The sequence below is a fragment of the Vigna umbellata genome, chromosome 1, assembly GCF_029865625.1.
Source record: "Vigna umbellata cultivar VRB3 chromosome 1, Vumbellata_1.0, whole genome shotgun sequence".
Classification (NCBI taxonomy): domain Eukaryota; kingdom Viridiplantae; phylum Streptophyta; class Magnoliopsida; order Fabales; family Fabaceae; genus Vigna; species Vigna umbellata.
The window spans coordinates 77,927,039-77,947,912 of record NC_142165.1 but is presented as its reverse complement, the minus strand read 5'-3'; the positions used below and the strand labels follow the sequence as shown (position 1 = coordinate 77,947,912).

At 32.3% G+C, this 20,874-nt stretch overlaps 1 protein-coding gene across 1 annotated transcript; it reads right to left on the bottom strand.

Moving 5' to 3' along the window:
• Positions 1-9,709: 9,709 nt before the first annotated feature.
• Positions 9,710-15,026, bottom strand: LOC124833736 (MACPF domain-containing protein NSL1). The gene is made up of 7 exons (XM_047308276.2): positions 14,551-15,026; positions 13,520-13,758; positions 12,807-13,011; positions 12,080-12,154; positions 11,782-11,965; positions 11,008-11,180; positions 9,710-10,593 (listed from the first exon to the last, which is right to left on the bottom strand). Exons 1-7 carry the CDS (start codon positions 14,815-14,817, stop codon positions 9,907-9,909), a joined length of 1,830 nt encoding a protein of 609 aa, XP_047164232.1. The 5' UTR covers positions 14,818-15,026; the 3' UTR covers positions 9,710-9,906.
• Between the last annotated feature and the right edge of the window lie 5,848 nt (positions 15,027-20,874).

Here is a 20,874-nt window from a genome sequence, read left to right as displayed (position 1 = left end):
AAATATTGACTAAATAATTCATTTATTTTCTCTCTTGGTTCACCATTTTGCAAGTGCATGTTTAGAGATGGATCCCTTTCGTGAGCTTGGCTTTAGAAAAATTATATTGCAAGAAAAGAAATTAAAATACTTGTATTCCGTGCTATACTTTTTAATTTCTTTTAATTTTTAATGTTAGTTTAAATGTCCAGCAATATAGTCTTTTTACATTATTATCAAATAACATGTCACACTTCTTAACACTATCCATATGACCAAATTTAGCAGTCAAATATATATTTTGTTCAAACGTAGATAATTGCTAGGCAAACGCTGAGTTGAATTAGAAAGGAAAGATATTTTTTCTTACTCTTTTTCTTTTAATTCATAATATACGTAGTTATCAACTTTGAAATTTTAGATAAATGTCAAAGTACATCTATTATTTGTTATTAGTATGAACATTTTTTTGTCTGACCCTCTTTTCACTAGGTTTCTTTTTCTCTCGTTTAAAGAAAATGGTTTGTAACTATTATTATTACAACTAGAGAACTTTGACATCAAGAATAAAATAAAGTAAACAATATCCATTCTAATAAAAATACCTTCACACAGAAATTGTTTCTAAAACAATACACTTTCACTTATTTTTTCCTACTGGAACATCATACTTTGCAAAATAATTATTCAAATAATACAGTTTATTATAGGAATTCAGGATTTAGTTTCTCAATAATTAAATTCTAAACATGATTAATGTAATTTCGAAAACAAAAACTAGAAAAACCGAATTATGAAATAGATTTTAATTTTTTATTTAAAATGAAAGGTAAAGAATTTTAAAATTAAAAAATATATATATTATTAGAAAAAATAAAATTGTAAGCAAATATATATTTTAAGAAATATAAATGTACTGAGGAATAATATTTTAGAAATATAAACATATAAAAATAATGATTGATAAAACTAATTATTTAAGAAATAGTTATCTAAAATATATTATAATTTAAAAAATAATTATTTTGAGAAGTAGTTATTCTAAGAAGTAATTAATTGAAAAATTAAAAATGTGATAATTTAATTTGTTAGAAAATTAAATATTTAAAGAAGGTATTATTTAATTTTATGTTGAATTAAAAATGTAATATTAATAGCTATTTATTCATAAATAAAATACACAATCATAACATCCATTTTACTAACATCAAATTGATAAAATAAAACATTATTAATAATATTCAAAACAGAAAATCTACAATATAGAAAATTGTTATTACCATTATTTCAAAGTATGATAACAGTAATAAGATATATATAGATATAGTTTTAAAAAAAAAAACTATAGTATTTCAAGAAAGATAAAAGTATTTCTTTAGATTCTAAGAAAAAACTAACGAAACAACAAAAAAACACATATTCCTCCTAAAATAGGTAAACTTTTGTTTCCTGTTTGCTTACACACTAGTAAAGGTCATCAATGCAAAAGCAAGAAAATAACACAAACAACATTTGTAAAAGAAAGGGTAAACTAATGTGTGAAAGAGTTGTGATAAACAAATATAGAAATAATCATCATATATCACTCATTCATAAAACAACTCTATCAATGACTCATTCTAGACTCAATTATCTAGATAAAGCATTGATGTAAAATATCGGGGGTCGTGCACTTGTGGTGGTCTCTACTGTCCTGTAGAGATATATATGAGTTTCACCATATCACATAAGAGGTTAGTCCGTTAACATCTTAGACCAAGGTAAAGTCTTTAGACTAGGACCTCCTACACCTCTCACCACATACCTCATTCTACTCTACCTAAGCTTGAATGGTTATTAGAGTGACATGATAACCTTTAACTTTTGGACTCTCACATTAATGTGTATACTAATAAAACACCACCATAAAATTTCTCCAAAGGATTCATGGAATTACACCAACACATTATCATACTCATCATCATCATAATATCATACATGAATATACACCATGAACTCTTAGACATGCATAAATTACATTACAAAATATATTTTCAAAAAACCATGGAATAAGAAATTTCACACATGCACATTGGCGCTCAGAAGTGTTGCCCAACGCTAGGCTTTTCGCAAAAGGTGGCGCTTCTCTATAGTTTTGGCACTTAATGCTATTCTTCTCCAAAAAATTTGCGCTCACCAACACCCTTTTACCGCTCAGTGTCTAGGAACAAAAATGCTTCAGACCTACAGTGAAAGATGGTGCTCAGCAGTGCCCCACTACCACTCAATACCAAAACATTTGCATTTTTATAGCACTCAACACCAACCTGCCACCACTCAATACTATATCAAAAAACAATAAATGAAAACTTTGTGATTTAGGAAATTGGAATCTGCTTAAATGATCAAATTAGTATTCCCTTCTTGGTACTTTGGTCAAAAATAACTTTTAATGTCAGGACACATACAAATTGGCTAAATTGACCAAATTCTAAGTTTTCCAATCAATACAACTCAACCAAGACAATTCATTAATACAAACATTCAATAAACCAAATTCAATTGATCAATATCATCATACCATTCAATCATGAAATTATAAATTTCAAGATATCTATAACATTAAAACAATGCAATTAGCTTTCTTTACCTGAAAGACATACGAACTTGCTCAAAAGAAACCTATACCCCTTTTAAGCTCACAAGATGTCTTATCTAGACCTAAAAATAACACAAACACAAATAGGTCTCAACATTAGAATCACATATTAGTAGAAACTCATATAGATGACAAAAAGATGCATGCAAACAAATAACCAAAAAAACAAAAAAAACACCAAGAAAATAGTTGAAACTCAAATTACGTGAACTAAGGAGATTATGTTTAAGTCCCTCAACTAATAATACATCTTCAATCTCAATAGTAGAGGAGGTTCTTAACTTGTTGGTTCCCATGATTTTACCTTTGTTATTGTCACCATATGTGACATGTTCATAAGTTCTGTAAGATATCTTGCTGAATTTTCTTGTGACTTGAGCAACCACTATCTAAATACCACCTTGATGTTTGGCCTCAAGACTTAACTGCAAAAAAATATTAAAGAGAGGAAGTTGGTATCCAGTTAAATTTGGGTCCTTTCATGTTAGAGGATTTTAATGTTCATTTAGGTACCTTTAAACTTTTCCTTGGGAACCCCACATTTCTTAAATTAACAGGAATTTTATGCATGACCAAGTTCAAAACAATAAAAGCATATAATAAATGAATGTTTGCTTAAGTTAAGAAACTTTCTGGATTTTAATTGATTATTCCCACCAGTATAACTTATGCCTTCTTTGTTAAGTACACTTCTTTGAGAGCTAAGGATGTCATCAAAATTAGAGCTACCCAAAGTCAAATTAGAAAGAGTTTTCATCAAATACTTGATTCTTTCTATCTGTTTGGGGCAATTCTCACAACTAGGTGCACTTTTCTTTCAATTACAAACAAGGTTTTATGAATTTTCTATAGTTTATAAGTTAGTTTTCAAAATTTCGTTTTCATCCTTTAACTATTTTGATCTATTTTCCAGCCACATGTTTCCCCTTTATACCTATTTTTTGAATATTGTAATTTTCTAGCTTCCTTATGCAGTTCCTAAAATGCATCAAGCAATTGATAGTATTTATTTTCATCATCATTAGAGTCAAAGCTACTTACACTGCTTTTAGAGGATCTTGAGCTAGCCATCAAGCATAAATTTATTTTTTCCTCAAGGCCTTAATTGGATTCGCTGAATGTATTGGAGGCATTCTCTTCCCAGAAGATGTATGCCTTCTTTTTCTTTTTATACTTGTTGTCTTCACTTTTCTCTTCCAATGTTTGCTTTAGCTTGAATATAAGACAATCAGGCTTGATGTGGCATATTTTACCACATTCGAAGCATGTTGGAGTAGTGGGTTGTTCTTGCTTTTTGAAGGGTCTCCTGTTTCCTGTAGAAGTATTGTTAGACTTATTCTTGTAGTTCAGAAATTTTGAAAACCTTTTTACCATAAGATTTAATGTTTCACTGTCTAAATTTCCATTGTCTGAATCATCTATAGATTTAGCCTTGTGACAACAAATTTTATAGTAGCTTTGGCAGTAGTTTTTAAGGTTGTAGTATGTTTTGTCTCTCCTTCTCTTCCTTTTTGAGTCTTCCCAGTTCTAATTCATTAACTATTTATTTTCTAAAGAGGGTGACTATATTCAAAATCGTAAGGTTTCTTTATTCAAATATTGTTGTAACTTTGGGTTGTCACGTTCTGTTTAGACTCTTTAGGATCTTGATGTTGAGTTCTTTCTTATCAAAAGTTTTATCAAGTGGCTGAAGGTGATTTACTATGTGAGTAAACCTTTACTGAACATCATAAATGTTTTATCTAGCCTTTATTATAAACATTTTATTTTCTTGAATGAGGATGTTCTTTCTTGACCTCTTCATTTCATTTGCACCTTCATGTGTCACCTTACACTAGTGTAGAAATTACCTTTAGCGTCAACCCTTAGACGTTGGATCAAACAATATCCAACGTAAAAAATTGATCGGTGGCATTTTGGTAAATAAGTTGGCCTTGGCGACGTCGGTTCATGGGGGGTCCGACGTCTAGACGTCGGTTACAGGTGCATAACTGACGTCTATACTTTAAACCATGTCAGTTCGTACAATTAGACGCCAAAAAGGAAGCGCTAGAATGTGAAAAGTCATTTCTTTTCGCCATTTAGACGTCGGATCCCGCCACATCGACGTCTAGATAGTCATTGAGATGTCGGTCCCCCTTACATCTGACGCCTAAATGGCCTGACAGGGTAGGTGACACTAGTGCAGCGAAGGGCTTTTACCGCGGTTCATTTTCACTATACGTCGCGGTTCTTGAACCGCGGCATATTCAGCCGCGGTAGTAAGTCAGACACTTTATACCGCGGTTCGAACCGCGGTATATAGGCTGCGGAATATGCCGCGGTTGTCTAGGGAACCGCTGCCTAAACCCTAAAAAAATTTAAAAAAAAAATTAAAAAATGCACTATATGCCGCGGTTGAACCGCGGCATATAGGCCGACGAATATGCCGCGGTTAGTGTCATAACCGCGGCCATATGTCTCGTTTGTGAAAAAAACGAAGCACTATATGCCGCGGTTGTGGTTAGAACCGCGGCATATTCCCCTGCAGTTTTTTAAAATTGCAGGTCTGTTTTTGTGATATCCATTACCACAAAAACAGACCTGCATATAAAAACATTTACAGAAATTCAATTTCAACATAACAAACACATGTTCAAATGTATTTCAACATCAAATAAAGTAGAGAGTCTAAGAAAATTCTATCTAATCAAATGCATTGTTTAAATCTAAATCTAAGAGCTATTGTATAATCTAACTATATATTTCGCAGCAGCGTTCCTAATGAATAGTAGTGACTTCTCAGGAACTGGTGTAGTAGTCTTGAATCTCTGCAAAAGACAATTCATTTTAATTAGTGTATATGAATTCAACATTTGTTAAAAAATCAAAATTTGTTAAAGTTAAATATTACCGTTTCCCAGCTTCTTGTGATGTGAGAACGAACAATATGGGTCATCCAATACATTACATAGTATCCACACTCATATGACCCATTTTGTCTGTTACACTACAATATATCATCACAGTTGATAATAGTTAGTGAATAACATTTGTTATAAAACAATTATAACAAAGTCAGACTTTAGCATATGTCAAACCTTGAGAGAAATCCAAGCAATCTTTCTACTCTTAGCAATTGATCTCCCGTCCATCATCATACTTGCTGGAATAGAACTGTATATAAAAAAATGTTTTAGCATTCAGTTATATAACAAAGAAAGTCCAAACATTGAGGTTCTCTAATTTGAGTTGCGTTCAACTTTCTCCCATTCAAACAGTTCACACAAGGACATCTAAACTTCACTTCATCATCAGTTCTCCCCTCATTACGTTGCGCAAATTGTATAAATTCCTCTACACCTCTCTCGTACTCAGCACTAATACGTGGTAAATTAATCCAATTTCGATCCATATTCCTAAATATTACATAAAAAGATAAGCTACTAAAAATCAAACTTGCAATTTCATACATATCATTGAAACTTAGTGAATAATATTTTAAGGTTTATAAATAATACAAGAACTACAACACACATTACCAAAACTATAGCAAAAACCATACCATACATTACCAAAACTATAACAATTTCATGCATTATCAAAATTAAACCAAAAATTATACCATACACTACCAAAACTATAGAAACTTCATACATTACCAAAACTATAGCATTATCCAAAAACTAATGAAGAAATCACGTTAAGAATGCAAAAGGGCATAAATACCTGGAAGAGGAACGGCGGAAACGCTTGGTGCAAAGTCGCAGCGGAGAGGGAATGACGAGTTTCAAACCCTTTTGATCGGTTAAAACTGTTTCAAACGCGACACAAATGAGAAAGGACCGAATAATTTCAAGTTTAAACGGTGCAAAAACGCGTACCTGAGATGATGGCTGTCGGAGGAGAAGAGAAAACGCGAAAACAGAGAACGCGCGAGGAAGACGATGCACTGTTCCAAGTTTTGTTTTTTAACTCTGGACGGGGGAATCTACCGCGGTTCACTACTTAACCGCGGTATAAAAGGGGTATATGCCGCGGTTTAACCCCCAACCGCGGCATATACTAATTTAAAAATTATCAGAAATGGCATTTTTGAAATTATTTTCAAACTATATGCCGCGGTTCAGCGGGCAACCGCGGCATAAACCTCGAAATATTTCAAATAAACATTAAATTAATTTCATATAGGAGAATATGCCGCGGTTCCCCAGAGAACCGCGGCATATACCCCTGAAACGTGTTCAACACAACTGTCTCCCCAACTGCCTTTCACAGAATTTGAAAAGTTACAGGGGGTATATGCCGCGGTTCCCCAGAGAACCGCGGCATATACCCCCTGTAACTTCTGAAATTCTCTGACTGGCAGAGAAGTTGAGACGTTACAGGGGTATATGCCGCGGTTCTCTGGGGAACCGCGGCATATACCCCCTGTAACTTCTGAAATTCTCTGACCCAGTCAGCACCTGCAATAAATTGGCTGGGTATATGCCGCGGTTGTGCAGAGAACCGCGGCATATACTCTGTTATTTAATTTTTTATTCATACGTGGCGTCAAAGGCAATGGTTGACTGGGGTATATGCCGCGGTTCCCAGTAGAACCGCGGCATATATGTTCGTTTTATTTACAAAACTGCCACCGCGCACCATTATGCTGCGGTTTTCGTTGAACCGTGGCATAATGTGCGCTGTAAAAACCTGATTTTTTACTAGTGTGAAAAGTTGTTTTGGACGTCGGCTCCCCATACATCCGATATCTATATACACCGCAAATATGAATTTTTAAATCGAATGGACGTCATATTATTGAGCTCCCCGACGTCTAGTCGAGAATAGACGTCAGACACTGGGGGCACCGACGTCTTGATTCCTATTAAACTAGAAATCACGAGCCCGCAGTTACGCGCACTTCATCGTCTTCCTCGCCTTTTCTCTCCGCGACATTGCATTTCCAAGTGCGTTTTATCTTTTTTGAACCGTTTAAACTTACTTTTACTCCGATTAAATTAGTATTTGATGGATTATCTTCCATTTGAACCGATTAAAATGAGTTTTTGTTGTGTTTTGGTGCAATTTTTCTCGTGTCTTTGGGTAGCGTAGTAGCACCTTCTTTTCCTTTGCTAGTTTTCTTGTAAGAAAAGCTTGCGTCTTTGGGATCTCTTATTGCATTTCAACCCAAAACCGAACCTGGGTCCCGTCCTTGCCTAGTTCTCATGTCACCGTATTCTTTTTCATTGGCGGTTTGAATGGAACTAGGCAAGGACCCAAATTCGGTTTTCGGTTGAAATGCCATAAGAGATCCAAAAGACACAAGTTTTTCTTATGAGGAAACAAGGAAGAAGGTGCTACTGCGCTACCCAAAGACACAAGCTGCAGTAGACGTTGGTTAATGCCTTGTTCGACGTCTATAGTGTCCTTAGACGTCGGTTTTGGTGTAATCCGACGTCTTTATAGATGTTGGACTCTATAGGTCCAACGTTCCATTAGCGTCACCCATAAAGACGTCGGATCGGGATCTGACGTTAAAAGCCCAAAATAACATACGTCTAAAGCCCTTTCTGCACTAGTGTTAAGACACCCCACATTTCTTTGGTTGATTCACAAATAGAGGTTCTGTAAAATTCATCTGAAGTTAGTGTAGAGGATATGATATTTTTGGCTCTAACATCATAATGTGCTCTCTTGTTTTTATTAGGTGTCCATTGAGAAAATTCCTTAGGTACAATTTTGTCATTTTCAATTTTTGTAGGTTGAAAATGTCCATTTACCATAGCATCCCATACACCTTTGTTAACTGATTCTAGGAAGATTTTCATTATGATTTTCCAAAATGGGTAATTTTTCAGTAGTAGATGTGGTCTATTAATAGATACCCCTTCAACAAATGTTTGAGATAAATTAGTTACGATATGATCTTTAAATTGATTAATTTTCGATTAACCAACTCTGATACCAATTGTTAAAAATAGTTATACCTAATATTTCTCAACCAAAAAAGTGGGAGTGAATTGATTTCCTAAAATTTTGAACCTTTTTAAAACAAATATTGAGATAGTGAGTGTTTAACCTTTATATTTACTTTTATATTTTCTTTAAATATTTTTTATAAATAAACCTAAATATTTTACATATTCATATTCCTAATTTTTAACTTTACATTAAATTTCTTTTCAAATAATTTACCTACAATCATATCATTATTTAATTTCATTTTTGTAACTCACTACACCAAAATTTTATTACATAAATTATTTTAATAAAATAAATATACATCTCTCAAATTTAATTTTACAAAAATACAATCATAACTACAATATATTATTATCATAATTTTCCTATTACCATAATTACCACATATATTTAAATTATCTTATTTTATTATTTTTATTCTTCAAATTTTTACTCCTAACTTATTTATAAATATTAAAAATCAAATATATATTTTTAATTTCAAATTCAAAATTTTAAATTTGTATTAAATTATTTCTAATAAATCATTATACAATTCAAAAATTTTAATAAAGAAATATTTTTTAAAAATGATTTAATTTCTTTAAACTAAAAAAATATATAAAAAGCTGGTTAGAATTCGTTTCTCAGGAGCCAAATTCTAGCAGCAATATGTCCATCAATAGTTAAAATCTCTATAAAAATTGGTTTGTCCGAAAATCTGTTCAACAGTGTGGTCTAGTTTGGGAAATAATATCTGAAAATGAATAAACTTAGCAATTGGTCCACAACAGGAAAAAATCGGTATTTGATTCATTGTTCTTTGCATCTTGAACAACCATCAATAATGTCTCCCCTTCCTTAATCTCCATAAGATTTAAACTTTTCCCTTTTCCTTTTTCATGAGTTGATATGATATATAACATTCAGAAGCATAATGACAAACTGATGATGTCTCAAACATTCTTATTTATCATGCTCCCTTCCTTTGCCTTTGCCCTGATCATTGTCTTTGTAATTCCTTTCAGAATCTTTATTTCCTTGACCTCCCCTGTCTCATTCTTTTCCTCTGTCATTTTCTCTGTCAAATATATATTTATCATGCTCCCTTACTCATGTTAACATGCTACCAAAAGCAAGAATTCCCATCATAAAATAAAACTCTTTGATTCCTCATTCCAAATACTAGTATTTATTATTGAAGGCATTTGCACCAAATCAAAGTGAGAAAACCATAATCCACCAACAATCAACTGACACTGCCATACTCAGGCAACTTAGCACGAGATGACACTCCCCTATATCTATATTTTTCTTCAAATAAATGGTATAAGATATTTACAGCAAAACAATAACTTGTGCTAGAGAAGAGATTCTTCCGACAATATAGTCAACAACGAATACTTTGCCTTGATTGAGATTCTACCACCCTCTACACACAACTTTGCCCCAGTGACCACCCAGTACCCTGGTTGATCCTCAGGACCCCTAACCATTTCCTTTGTGTCCACTAAACTCAGCATTTTTGGAGCTCTTGCTGGCACAGGTGGTCGACCTTGATAAATTGCTGAGTTTATATCAACTTTAGTAGGCTTCTCTGCCGACTGCAATTCTTTGCTAAGCCTAGTACTCATCAATGCCGAGAAGAATCCTGACTTTCTAGACGTTGTTGAAGGTCCATCCCATTCTGATCTGCGAATTGTGGCAGATGCTACTGTGGAGAATCCAAGTCTCAAGAAAAGAACTTTTTTCATTCCCATAAGCTTAACTTCAAACCACGCTTTTGTCACAATGGCTGTTGACTCGTCCATTCGAGAGCTACTGTACTGCACAGGTGCTGTGTGGACATGGGAAAACATGCTCCATTTCACAGGCTCATAGTACCCTCGTTCGTCTGGTTCATCGACAGGATCATAACCATGATCATCTGAAATTTCAAGGGCTCCAGGAACCTCCGAAAGATGCTGCAGATGGATTGCCAGATGGTCATTTTTCTTGCCTTCCAAGTATAAACGAATACCTGTCACAGGCCGGTTTCCAGAGTCAACCTGCTTAATAAAATGAATTACTTAGTTTTTCTTTTTCGACAATTTACAACTTATTTAGACAAATAGCATAAATCTTTAGATTAATTTATAGAAACAACTAACAATTTATATGAAAATAATTCAATCATGTTTTTCCTTTGATTACAGAAATAACTTTTACATGCTTACTTATATCAGGATAAACACTTATTCAATACATTATTTACCCAATGATTGGTTATACAGAAGTACTGTCACTGAGTTTTTGGAAGAAAGAAGTTCATGAATGTAGGTAGCTTATTCTCCTTATGTGCTCTTCCATCCCCATCTAATAAAGTTTCCAATTTTTAAATTGTTGGAAGCAACTAGAGCACAGGTAATGTCTGGACAGATGTTATGACTTTTAAAGACAGTTGTAAGAACCATTTTAATTACCTTCATGATGTTAACATAAAGCTTTGGTCCCATGAGAGTGAACTGAAGTGATGGAGACACGCTCTTTTTATACTTATGGCCGAATCCAAGAGGCAGATCATCATACATTGGGGCCCATTGCCGAGGCAACTGAAATTCTAGAAATTGATGAAGCTCTTCTATTTCAGGTTTATCTGTTTGAAACAGGAAACTGTTAAAAGACATATCTACCAGATGAGGCATGTTATAAAGAAGCATAAATAATATATATTGATTTAGAATTAGTTACTTGCGGTTTATGGAACATAGACACAAGCATATGTTAGTATTTAGTGAAAATGTGAGAAGTGAGAGGAATTGATTTTGAAATGGTCTAGATTAGTTCTTCTCATGAGAGAAAACTTTCACTTGATACACTCCATGCATACATGTGAGTATATGAATGCATCTCAAAACTAATCCCAGGATAAACATGATACACAGGTAAACTTGATCTGGTTTTATGTCTATTTATGTTATGAATCCTACAGTCATTTAAATAACCCTGAAATCACTGTTTTATGTTTTCTTATTCTCATGACATAGGCCACATCTTCTTCGGGTTTGCAGGATTTACATGAAAATGATAGAGTTTTGCTTCCATGAGATATCTTGATCAAGAAATTTAGAAATCAAGTGAAATGTTTATTTAAACAAAACTTTCCTCAAAAGTGGCAAGTAACAACCGAAATTTCTGAAGAAAAAAGACCAAGAGAATAAGGATGGAAAGAAACCAAAGTTTCAGGTGTCACTCACATCTAAGATACAAATTCACTGCGTGACTTAAAAATCCATTGCCTGGAACAGAATTGAGAAGGGAAGTGATAGGCACGAAAGACAATGATATGACATTAGGATACTTTGATATGGTTGAAAGCCACTTGTTGTAAGATTGACCATTATCAATACCCCCTCTTCGAACAGAAATGCTCACAACATCCTGCAAAGCAATTTATATGACAAGTCTAACTTTGTCAGATGCACGATGGCTACATGGTGCTACAGCTGAAATGGTGAAAATATCAACTTTCTTGTAACACAGAAATATACTAACATCATTCTTGGAGTGACTTTTCACGACTGGCCTGCCAGCAGTAGGGTTAGGTTTGTTCCTGTGCCCTTGATTACCCTGTAGACATGATTACAGATATATTTAGGCAACTTCAAGATTTCCATTTCCATTCACATTTTCCAAGGACATGTACAGTTTATTGTTGCATTCTAAGCCAGCCGTTTTCTTCAGAATCATCTTTTTCAGATTCCTAGTGAGCAGCATTGTGTTTTCCCTCTGAAATATAAGTCCATTCTTGGCCTTATATATTGGGAGAGTTAGCATTATGACAGTTCATTATGAAAGGCTTTGTTAAAAGCAAAGAAGCTAAAATTTTAGGAGTTTACTGTGAGCAACCTTTTGTTGCATCTGGTTTCAGCAGAATGCTAGCATCCCATCTTATGTTATGGGTGTGGATTTGTCTTTTTCCCTCTGGTGTTCTTTCTGTGCATGCTTCTAAGGGACATGCTAGTTGAGATATGATGAGAGCTTAGGCAGCCTGGTCGCAATCTTCAGTTTATATATGTATTTAATATTTTTTATGCTGTCATATGGATCTACTTATTACTCAGCTTTTAGAATATATCTTCCTTGTAGTTTCCTACTTCTTTGAAACAAATTAAAAACTCTCTAAAATCATATTCTGCACTTCACTGTGTTTTTCATTTTTAAAAGCAAAGTATGGAAGGCAAGCTGGATTTTATAAGAAAGTACACTGCTGCATCTTTACCTTTGATTTTCGTGATTTGTCAGCAGGATTGACATTAGAACTTTGATTTGAAACCTCAGAAAACCTCTCATCAGCTAATTGCTTTAGCAACTTCTGCACTTCAGTCGACGTTAAATCTGAGTTTTTTGTCTGCTTGATATGTACCACATCCTTGCCTCCCATCTGCACCCCAACTATTACATGGGTACCATATTTTTCAATGAACCTGAAGAATCACAATTCATTTAGAGAACTATTTAGGTTGAACCAACGTAAAGAAGGATTTTATTTTCATCAAAGAAAGAATTAAACGATTGTTGAAGCAGGTAAAAATATACTAAGAGCTTTAAGAGTATATTAAATTGAACACCATGTTAGTTTTATCCTATATAAGTTTAAGTTTAGAACATTATCAGGATAAAGTTTCTCAACTCTCTTTAAGGACAAACTTTTCTTAACGTAGGAGACTCTTCGAGACCAAAGTAGAATTCTACACATGGACCCAAAACACACGCAAATACATCATGATCTAACACACAAGACTTCTTTCCTTAGTCCTTAATTATCATTATGGTTTTAGTAATCAAGGAGCGTAGGCAATCAAAGTGATATTATTTAGAGTCAAGAAAACAAATTATATGTTCATGCATGCCCATCAAAAAATCAAAGCTCTTTAATATTATAATACTAATAACGAGAACAAAATAAAGGACAACAATAATGACAACACTTACTCGGCAAGTGCTGCGGGGTTCCATGAACAAGGCACTTCTTTTTTCACATTTTCAGAAAGGGTTATGTTGGTTCTATCTAATTCGACATTATATAATGTTATGAACCATCCATCATAGACAAGGTTTTTAGTAGAAGCTGCGTCTGTAGCCCAGCATTTTTTCATGTTGAACATGGCATTGAATTGGCCACTTGGAATCTTACCGGACAAGGATAACTGTTTGTTGAAATGCTCAGACATCTGCATCGAACCAAATTCATGGAAATTCAGACTTTCTCATTTTACACATCTAGTCATAGGAATGAACCCAAGATTCCACAGACACTAACATGTTTGGTTCTGACAAACCAAAGTCAACTTTGCTCTTAGAAGTACAACCGAATTGAAGTGAAAAAATAGCTTTTCCGTGAAAGAAGTCCATACAAACTTGCTTCTGAGATAATTTGTAAATGTTAAATGAGGTCTCTTGAACTCCGATTTTAACCAAAATCATATTTTTAAATCAAAAGACTGATCAAAATCATGTTTGTAAATAGTCCAAACACGGCACAAACAAATGTTTAGTTCTCAAAAGTCAAAAGAATGTACCGATGAATCAAGTATTCGATTAAAAAACAAATTTCAGTAACCCAATTTCAAAATGCACACATCCATCCACCCCTTATGAAGCAAGAATCCCAAACAATTATCAGTAGCAGATACTAATGAAAATCAAGATTTCGAGTTATTTCATGGTCGACAGGCAATGTAGAGGATACAATAACAGTGAGATATTGCGATATGGTGAAAATAGTGGCCGTGGACTGTGTCTTTCAAAACCTTGATCAAAATTCAGTTCTGGCAACAGCATAATTAAAACATTCAAAAAATAAAGAAACATAGAAGAGAGCTTCTTCATGAAAAACAAAACTCAATCAGAGAGAAAGAACAACGACCCAATTACAACTGGTCAAACATTAAATACAGTACCATAGTTACTCTTGACACTGCAGAATATGTCGATGGATGTCGGTGATGTGATGATGCACATACCTGATTGAAAGGGAGCACATCAGAGTGAAACCTGGTGCGTTCACCCTTGTCACACTTGATGGAGTTGGGAACATCCTCCACGACAACCCCGCCGGGAAAAACAAGGTCTCTAGTGTGCGTTGAATCAATCTCGATCAATTTAGACTTACAAACGGAGAACCTTATATCTCTGCAAAGATCATACCCTTGACCAATCACCTTCACAGCTTTCTCTGCGGCCATCTGGGGATCCAAGCCCGCAATGCTCACGTTGATCATTCCCATCATTCCTCACAAGGTGTAGAGTGATGATCCAACTGTGGTTGTTTGTCTTGTCTCACTCTTTGGTCATGGATCACAATAAGAAGAGTTAAGGAGCAGAAGAACGAGTCTTTTAAGTGATTGTTGACTTGACTACGCTGTTCTTGTTCCTGCAATACGCAACGTTTCAAAGGGTGTTGTTGTTCTACGCGGGGCGTTTTTTTTTTTTTTTTTCTCTTTGGGTGGTTCTGGGAGGGTAAAAGGGACAGGTTGGTTCGTGTTCAAAGATTGGACCATCGAGGAAGGTGACAAGCGAGTGGGAACGAGGAATGAGAGAGAGCATAAAATGGCGGCTCCGTGTCTCTCTTTCCTCCACGTGGCAACCTTTTTTCATGGTAAATAACGATGCAAACCACGTTGGGTTTTGCTAAGTGGAACTGGTCATGGCATATCGGTTTGTTGACTTGACTTGACAACTAAACATGTTTTAACTAATGAAAAGAATTAACTACACTCTTTTGGCAATTCCTAGAAATTCAATCATTTTGTCGTAACGTGATACAAAGGGTGTCTTCGTTTTTCACTTATTTAATAGATTGAAAATTTTTGCATGTTTGTTTACATTTTTAAAAAATAAGTAGAAGTCGTAAACAAGCTAAAAAATTGCTTATTTATAATAGGTATTCAAGCTGTGTTTCGACGGGAAAGTGACAATTGAAGAGAAAAGCATGGATGGTTTTTTACGAAAAACACTCTTTTATAATTAAAATTTCTGCTCTATATAAATGATTTTATAAGCAAATCACTTTTTGTAATTATCAATGGAAAAAAAGTATACATCCTAATTTCAGTTTTGTAATGATAATTACTTTGTCATGATTTTTATAAAAAAAAAAGAAATTAATTTATACTATAAAGATAGATAAAAAAATGTGGGAGGGGAAAATGACACTTTCTATGTAGATACAATTACCCTAGACGAAAACATCCTAACATAATACATAACAAATGTACATGTCTTCCGATGCAAAATTATGAATAACATTTTAAAAACAATGTGTATGCAGCAGTGGTGTTTATATTTGGATGTGAATATACTGTTGAATTTTGTTATTTGATGTTGTGTGGTATATGAAGAATGAGATCGTGTTTTCACTTTTTGTTTAAACTGACTTGATAGGAATGAAAGTGGCCTGCATAAATGGTTACAGAGGGAGGAGAAAGTTTCTGGGAAGCTTAGCCAACAGCAAAATCGTCTTAATGATGACCGAGATGTGTGAAGCCTTGGGACTGACTTACGCGTCTCAACCATCTTTTCATGCTATCCCTCTCAAATCTCAATTCCTCTCCTTTATGACTATTTACTTCACTCTTTTTCTCTGTGTTCTGCCTCTCTGCATTTAATGAGGTTCACAAAATTCATTTGCTTTTATACTGAGGTTGACACTATTTTCGACAGATTTCCGTCGTAATGTTATTTTTACCAAATTAAAATCATTTCTTAAAAGTCTCCAAATTATATGTTTTTATTCATATCACATTAAAAAATAGTGAATCAAAAAGGTAATTTCATCTCTATCATGTATTAATGTAACTTATTATTATTATTATTATTATATAGGTTAACATGCATGCAAGTATGGTAGTTTCCAACACAATGTACCCTCTCTTTTTTGACCTAGTCCATATAGGTTCTTAGGTAGAGTTAGTGGGTCCAGTAAACACCCCTTCTTCCATATTACCTCAGCTCTTCTTTAATCTTGTCCCTTAGTACTACCCTACCTTATATTTTGTCCAAGCCCTTCATGGTCACTCCCAACAATGCCACCTCATCATGTTATCACCACAACCATTCCTTTTGTTGAACTTGATCAAGAGTTTTAAACACTCATTTGAAGATGAACACGTTTTGATGACGTGGATGTTGACATTGAAGATGTATTTTAGAATTTAATTTTCTTTCGTTTTTGTTTGTGTAATTCATAAAAGATATTCATAAACACTTTTTAATTGGATAGAATTTTTTTACAATTATAAGAAATTGAAATGCGTTATATTTGAATGGTTTATAATTGAATTATTTCTTCTTTTACTTATTTTGTTTGAACAGAGTATTTAAAATATCATATATTTTATTTTTTTTATAAATTAATTAGCCTTATCTTCTAAGACAAAATTTTATTTTAAAAATATTTCAAAAAATTAAAATTATAAATTTAAACTTTGCCAAAAAAAAATGTGTGCGTAGAAAAAATGATTAGTAGTGAAATTTAGATTTTTTATTTTTTTAGTGAATTTCAAATTCCATTGCTTTATATATATTTGAAATACCTTCTAAAAATTTCTAAATTTCAACTTACTTTTAAGTTATTCATTCAAACAACTCATTTTATTTTAAGAGTCTTGAATTTATAAAATAATTAAATTACTTTCTTGAATCACCTCATCCAAGCAAACTATAAAAGAAGTTAAAAAAAATGGTTTTAAAAAGTTAAAATCAATTATAAAAAGTTTTTCAACTTTTTTTTTAATTGATTAGTTCTATAATCAATTAAATTGTTGTGGATAGTATTCTGAATATGGTAATCAATTATCTAAATTAATAATTGATTAAACCAAAGAACATTTTAAGTGTTTCAAACTCTTATAATTATGACTAATCATAATCTTTTATAATTTATTAAACTTGTTTTTGAGTTTTTAATGAGGAGAGTGCTTAATTAGTTAACACATATAATCAATTATAAATTTATAATATATAAATGTTCTAACTATTTTTTAAAATAATATTAGGATAATTTATTAATGTTTGATTATGCGGTAGAAATGGTTTTAAATAAGTGTTTTACTTTCGATGGTCCACTGTAAATTAAAAGTTATTTTAAAAAATAATTAGGTAATTGAATATTTTTCATTAAGAACATTAATACAATCCTAATTTCTTTTTTAATCTCAGTGATGTCTAGTGTGTGTATATATATATATATATATATATATGGGGTTTGCTAACGCGCGTACGCCTGTTTTTCAGTTGGTACATTTTAGCATTGTGTACCGGGTTTTAGTAGACAAAAATATCCTTATATACCATGGATTTTAAGTTCTAAGGTTAAGGGTATTTTAATAATTTTCATTCTCAAAACTAAAAAAAAAAAAAGAAACCCCCAAACCCCCAAACCCTCACTCACCTCTCTCATTCGTGTAAACCCTTTCTCTTTCATCTTTCTCACTCCAATCTTTTCTCTGTCATCTCTACTGTAGCCCCAATTGAAAAAATCAGAAACACCCTAGTAGCCCCAATTGAAAGTTAAACAATCTTACAAAAAAATGATTTTATAATGAGTTTTGATCTTATAATTTTTGTCTTATCTAATTTTATCCAATTTTCACAAGCATAAATGAATTGGTAATTGACCTGGAAAAAAATCAGAAATACTTGTTGTTAAACAATTTCTTACAAAAAATGACTTTATAATGAGTTTTTATTTTATAATTTTTGTCTTATCTAATTTTATCTAATTTTCACAAGCATAATGACATCCGAAAGAATTGGTAATTGGCCTGGAGGGTTTTTTTAGAGATGATGATTCAACATATGCAGATGATGAAATTAGAGAAATTAGTGAAGATGGTGAAATTGAAGAGATCTTGAATGAACCTTTGCCTCAAGGTAAATATGTCAATGACTCAACTCTTTAGAAAGAAAAATTGTTTAAAGGCAAGTGTTTTTTTTCAATTGGGGCTACAGTAGGGATGACAGAGAAAATGTTGGAGTGAGAGAGATGAAAGAGAAAGGATTGAGAGGAATGAGAGAGGTGAGTAAGGGTTTGGGGGGTTTCTTTTTTTTTTTTTGAAGTTTTGAGAATGAAAATTATTAAAATACCCTTAACCTTAAAACTTAGAATCCATGATATATAAGAGTATTTTTGTCTACTAAAATCCGGTACACATTGCTAAAATGTACCAACTGAAAAACAGGCGTACGCGCGTTAGCAAACCCCTATATATATATATATATATATATATATATATATATATATATATATATATATATATATATATATATATATATATATATATATATATATATATATATATATATATGGGGTTCGCTAACGTGCGTACGCCTGTTTTTCAGTTGGTACATTTTGGCAATGTGTACCGGATTTTAGTAGACAAAAATATCCTTATATCATGGATTCTAAGTTTTAAGGTTAAGGGTATTTTAATAATTTTCATTCTCAAAACTTAAAACTCCAAACCCTTACTCACCTCTCTCATTCCTCTCAATCCTTTCTCTTTCATCTCTCTCACTCCAACCTTTTCTTTGTCATCCTACTGTACCCCAATTGAAAAAATCAGAAACACTTGCCTTTAAAAAATTTGACTTTGTAAAGAGTTGAGTCATTGACATATTCGCCTTCAGGCAAAGGTTCATTCAAGATCTCTTCAATTTCACCATCTTCACTAACCTCTCTAATTTTATCTGCATAGGTTGAATCATCATCTCTACAAAAACCCTTCCGGCCAATTACCAATTCTTTCGGATGTCATTATGCTTGTGAAAATTAGATAAAATTATATACGACAAAAATTATAAAATGAAAACTCATTATAAAGTCATTTTTTGTAAGAAATTGTTTAACAACGAGTGTTTCTGATTTTTTTCCAGGCCAATTACCAATTCCTTTGATGTCATTATGCTTGTGAAAATTAGATAAAATTAGATAAGACAAAAATTATAAAATAAAAACTCATTATAAAATCATTTTTTTGTAAGAAATTGTTTAACAGCGAGTATTTTTTATTTTTTCCAGGTCAATTACCAATTCCTTTATGCTTGTGAAAATTGGATAAAATTAGATAAGACAAAAATTATAATAACGGCAAGTGTTTCTGATTTAAGGTTTGGGGGGTTTCTTTTTTTTTTCAAGTCAATTACCAATTCTGCTTGTGAAAATTGGATAAAATTAGATAAGACAAAAATTATAAGATGAAAACTCATTATAAAATCATTTTTTGTAAGATTATTTAAAGACAAGTGTTTCTGATTTTTTCAATTGGGGTTACACTAGAATGACAGAGAAAAGGTTGGAGTGAGAGAGATGAAAGAGAAAGGATTGAGAGGAATGAGAGAGGTCACTAAGGGTTTCATGGGTTTCTTTTTTTTTTTTTTAAGTTTTGAAAATGAAAATTATTAAAATACCCTTAACCTTAAAACTTAGAATCCATGATATATAGGGATATTTTTGTCTACTAAAACCCGGTACACATTACTAAAATGTACCAACTGAAAAACAGACGTACGCGCATTAGCAAACCCATATATATATATATATATATATATATATATATATATATATATATATATATTATGATAGTTTCAAGTTTGACTAATATCATAGTTCAGAACATTATTTTGAACTAAACAAATATTCACACTAACTAATTGATAATATTTCCTTAGATTAGATCCCATCAAAGTCTTTGTATTTCATTTTACATTATATCAAATATTGACTTCCCAAACACATAGTCTTTTATTGGTTTAATGTCAACTCATTGTAACAAACCCAATATTCTTTCACAATATTAACATACTATTTTCAAGCATAGCAAAATAGATAACTATTCAGATATGTCATTCTTTTCTTAACCAATGATCTATACACAATCCAAATATATACAAAAAGTTAAATAATAGTTCTAGAACATATATATAACTTTCTTTAATCAAATTTCATTGAATAAAAACAAATATTTTATTTTATTTTATTTTTATTATTCTATATATTTCTTCAAACTATAAAGAGAATGTTATTTAAAAACATATTGAATAAGATAAAATCAAATCAAAACAATAACTTTAAATAAATAAATAGATATGAGAGTTAGAATGTCATAAACAAATATAATAATAAAAATATAAATTAAATTACATGATCAATATGTAAAAATAAATTAAATAACATGGTCATAAATTCAATGAAGATGACCGCGTATAACTAGAATAAATTAAATATATAATTATAAATAAATAAACAACAAGTGCATAATTGAAAATGAATTAAATGAAATAATATA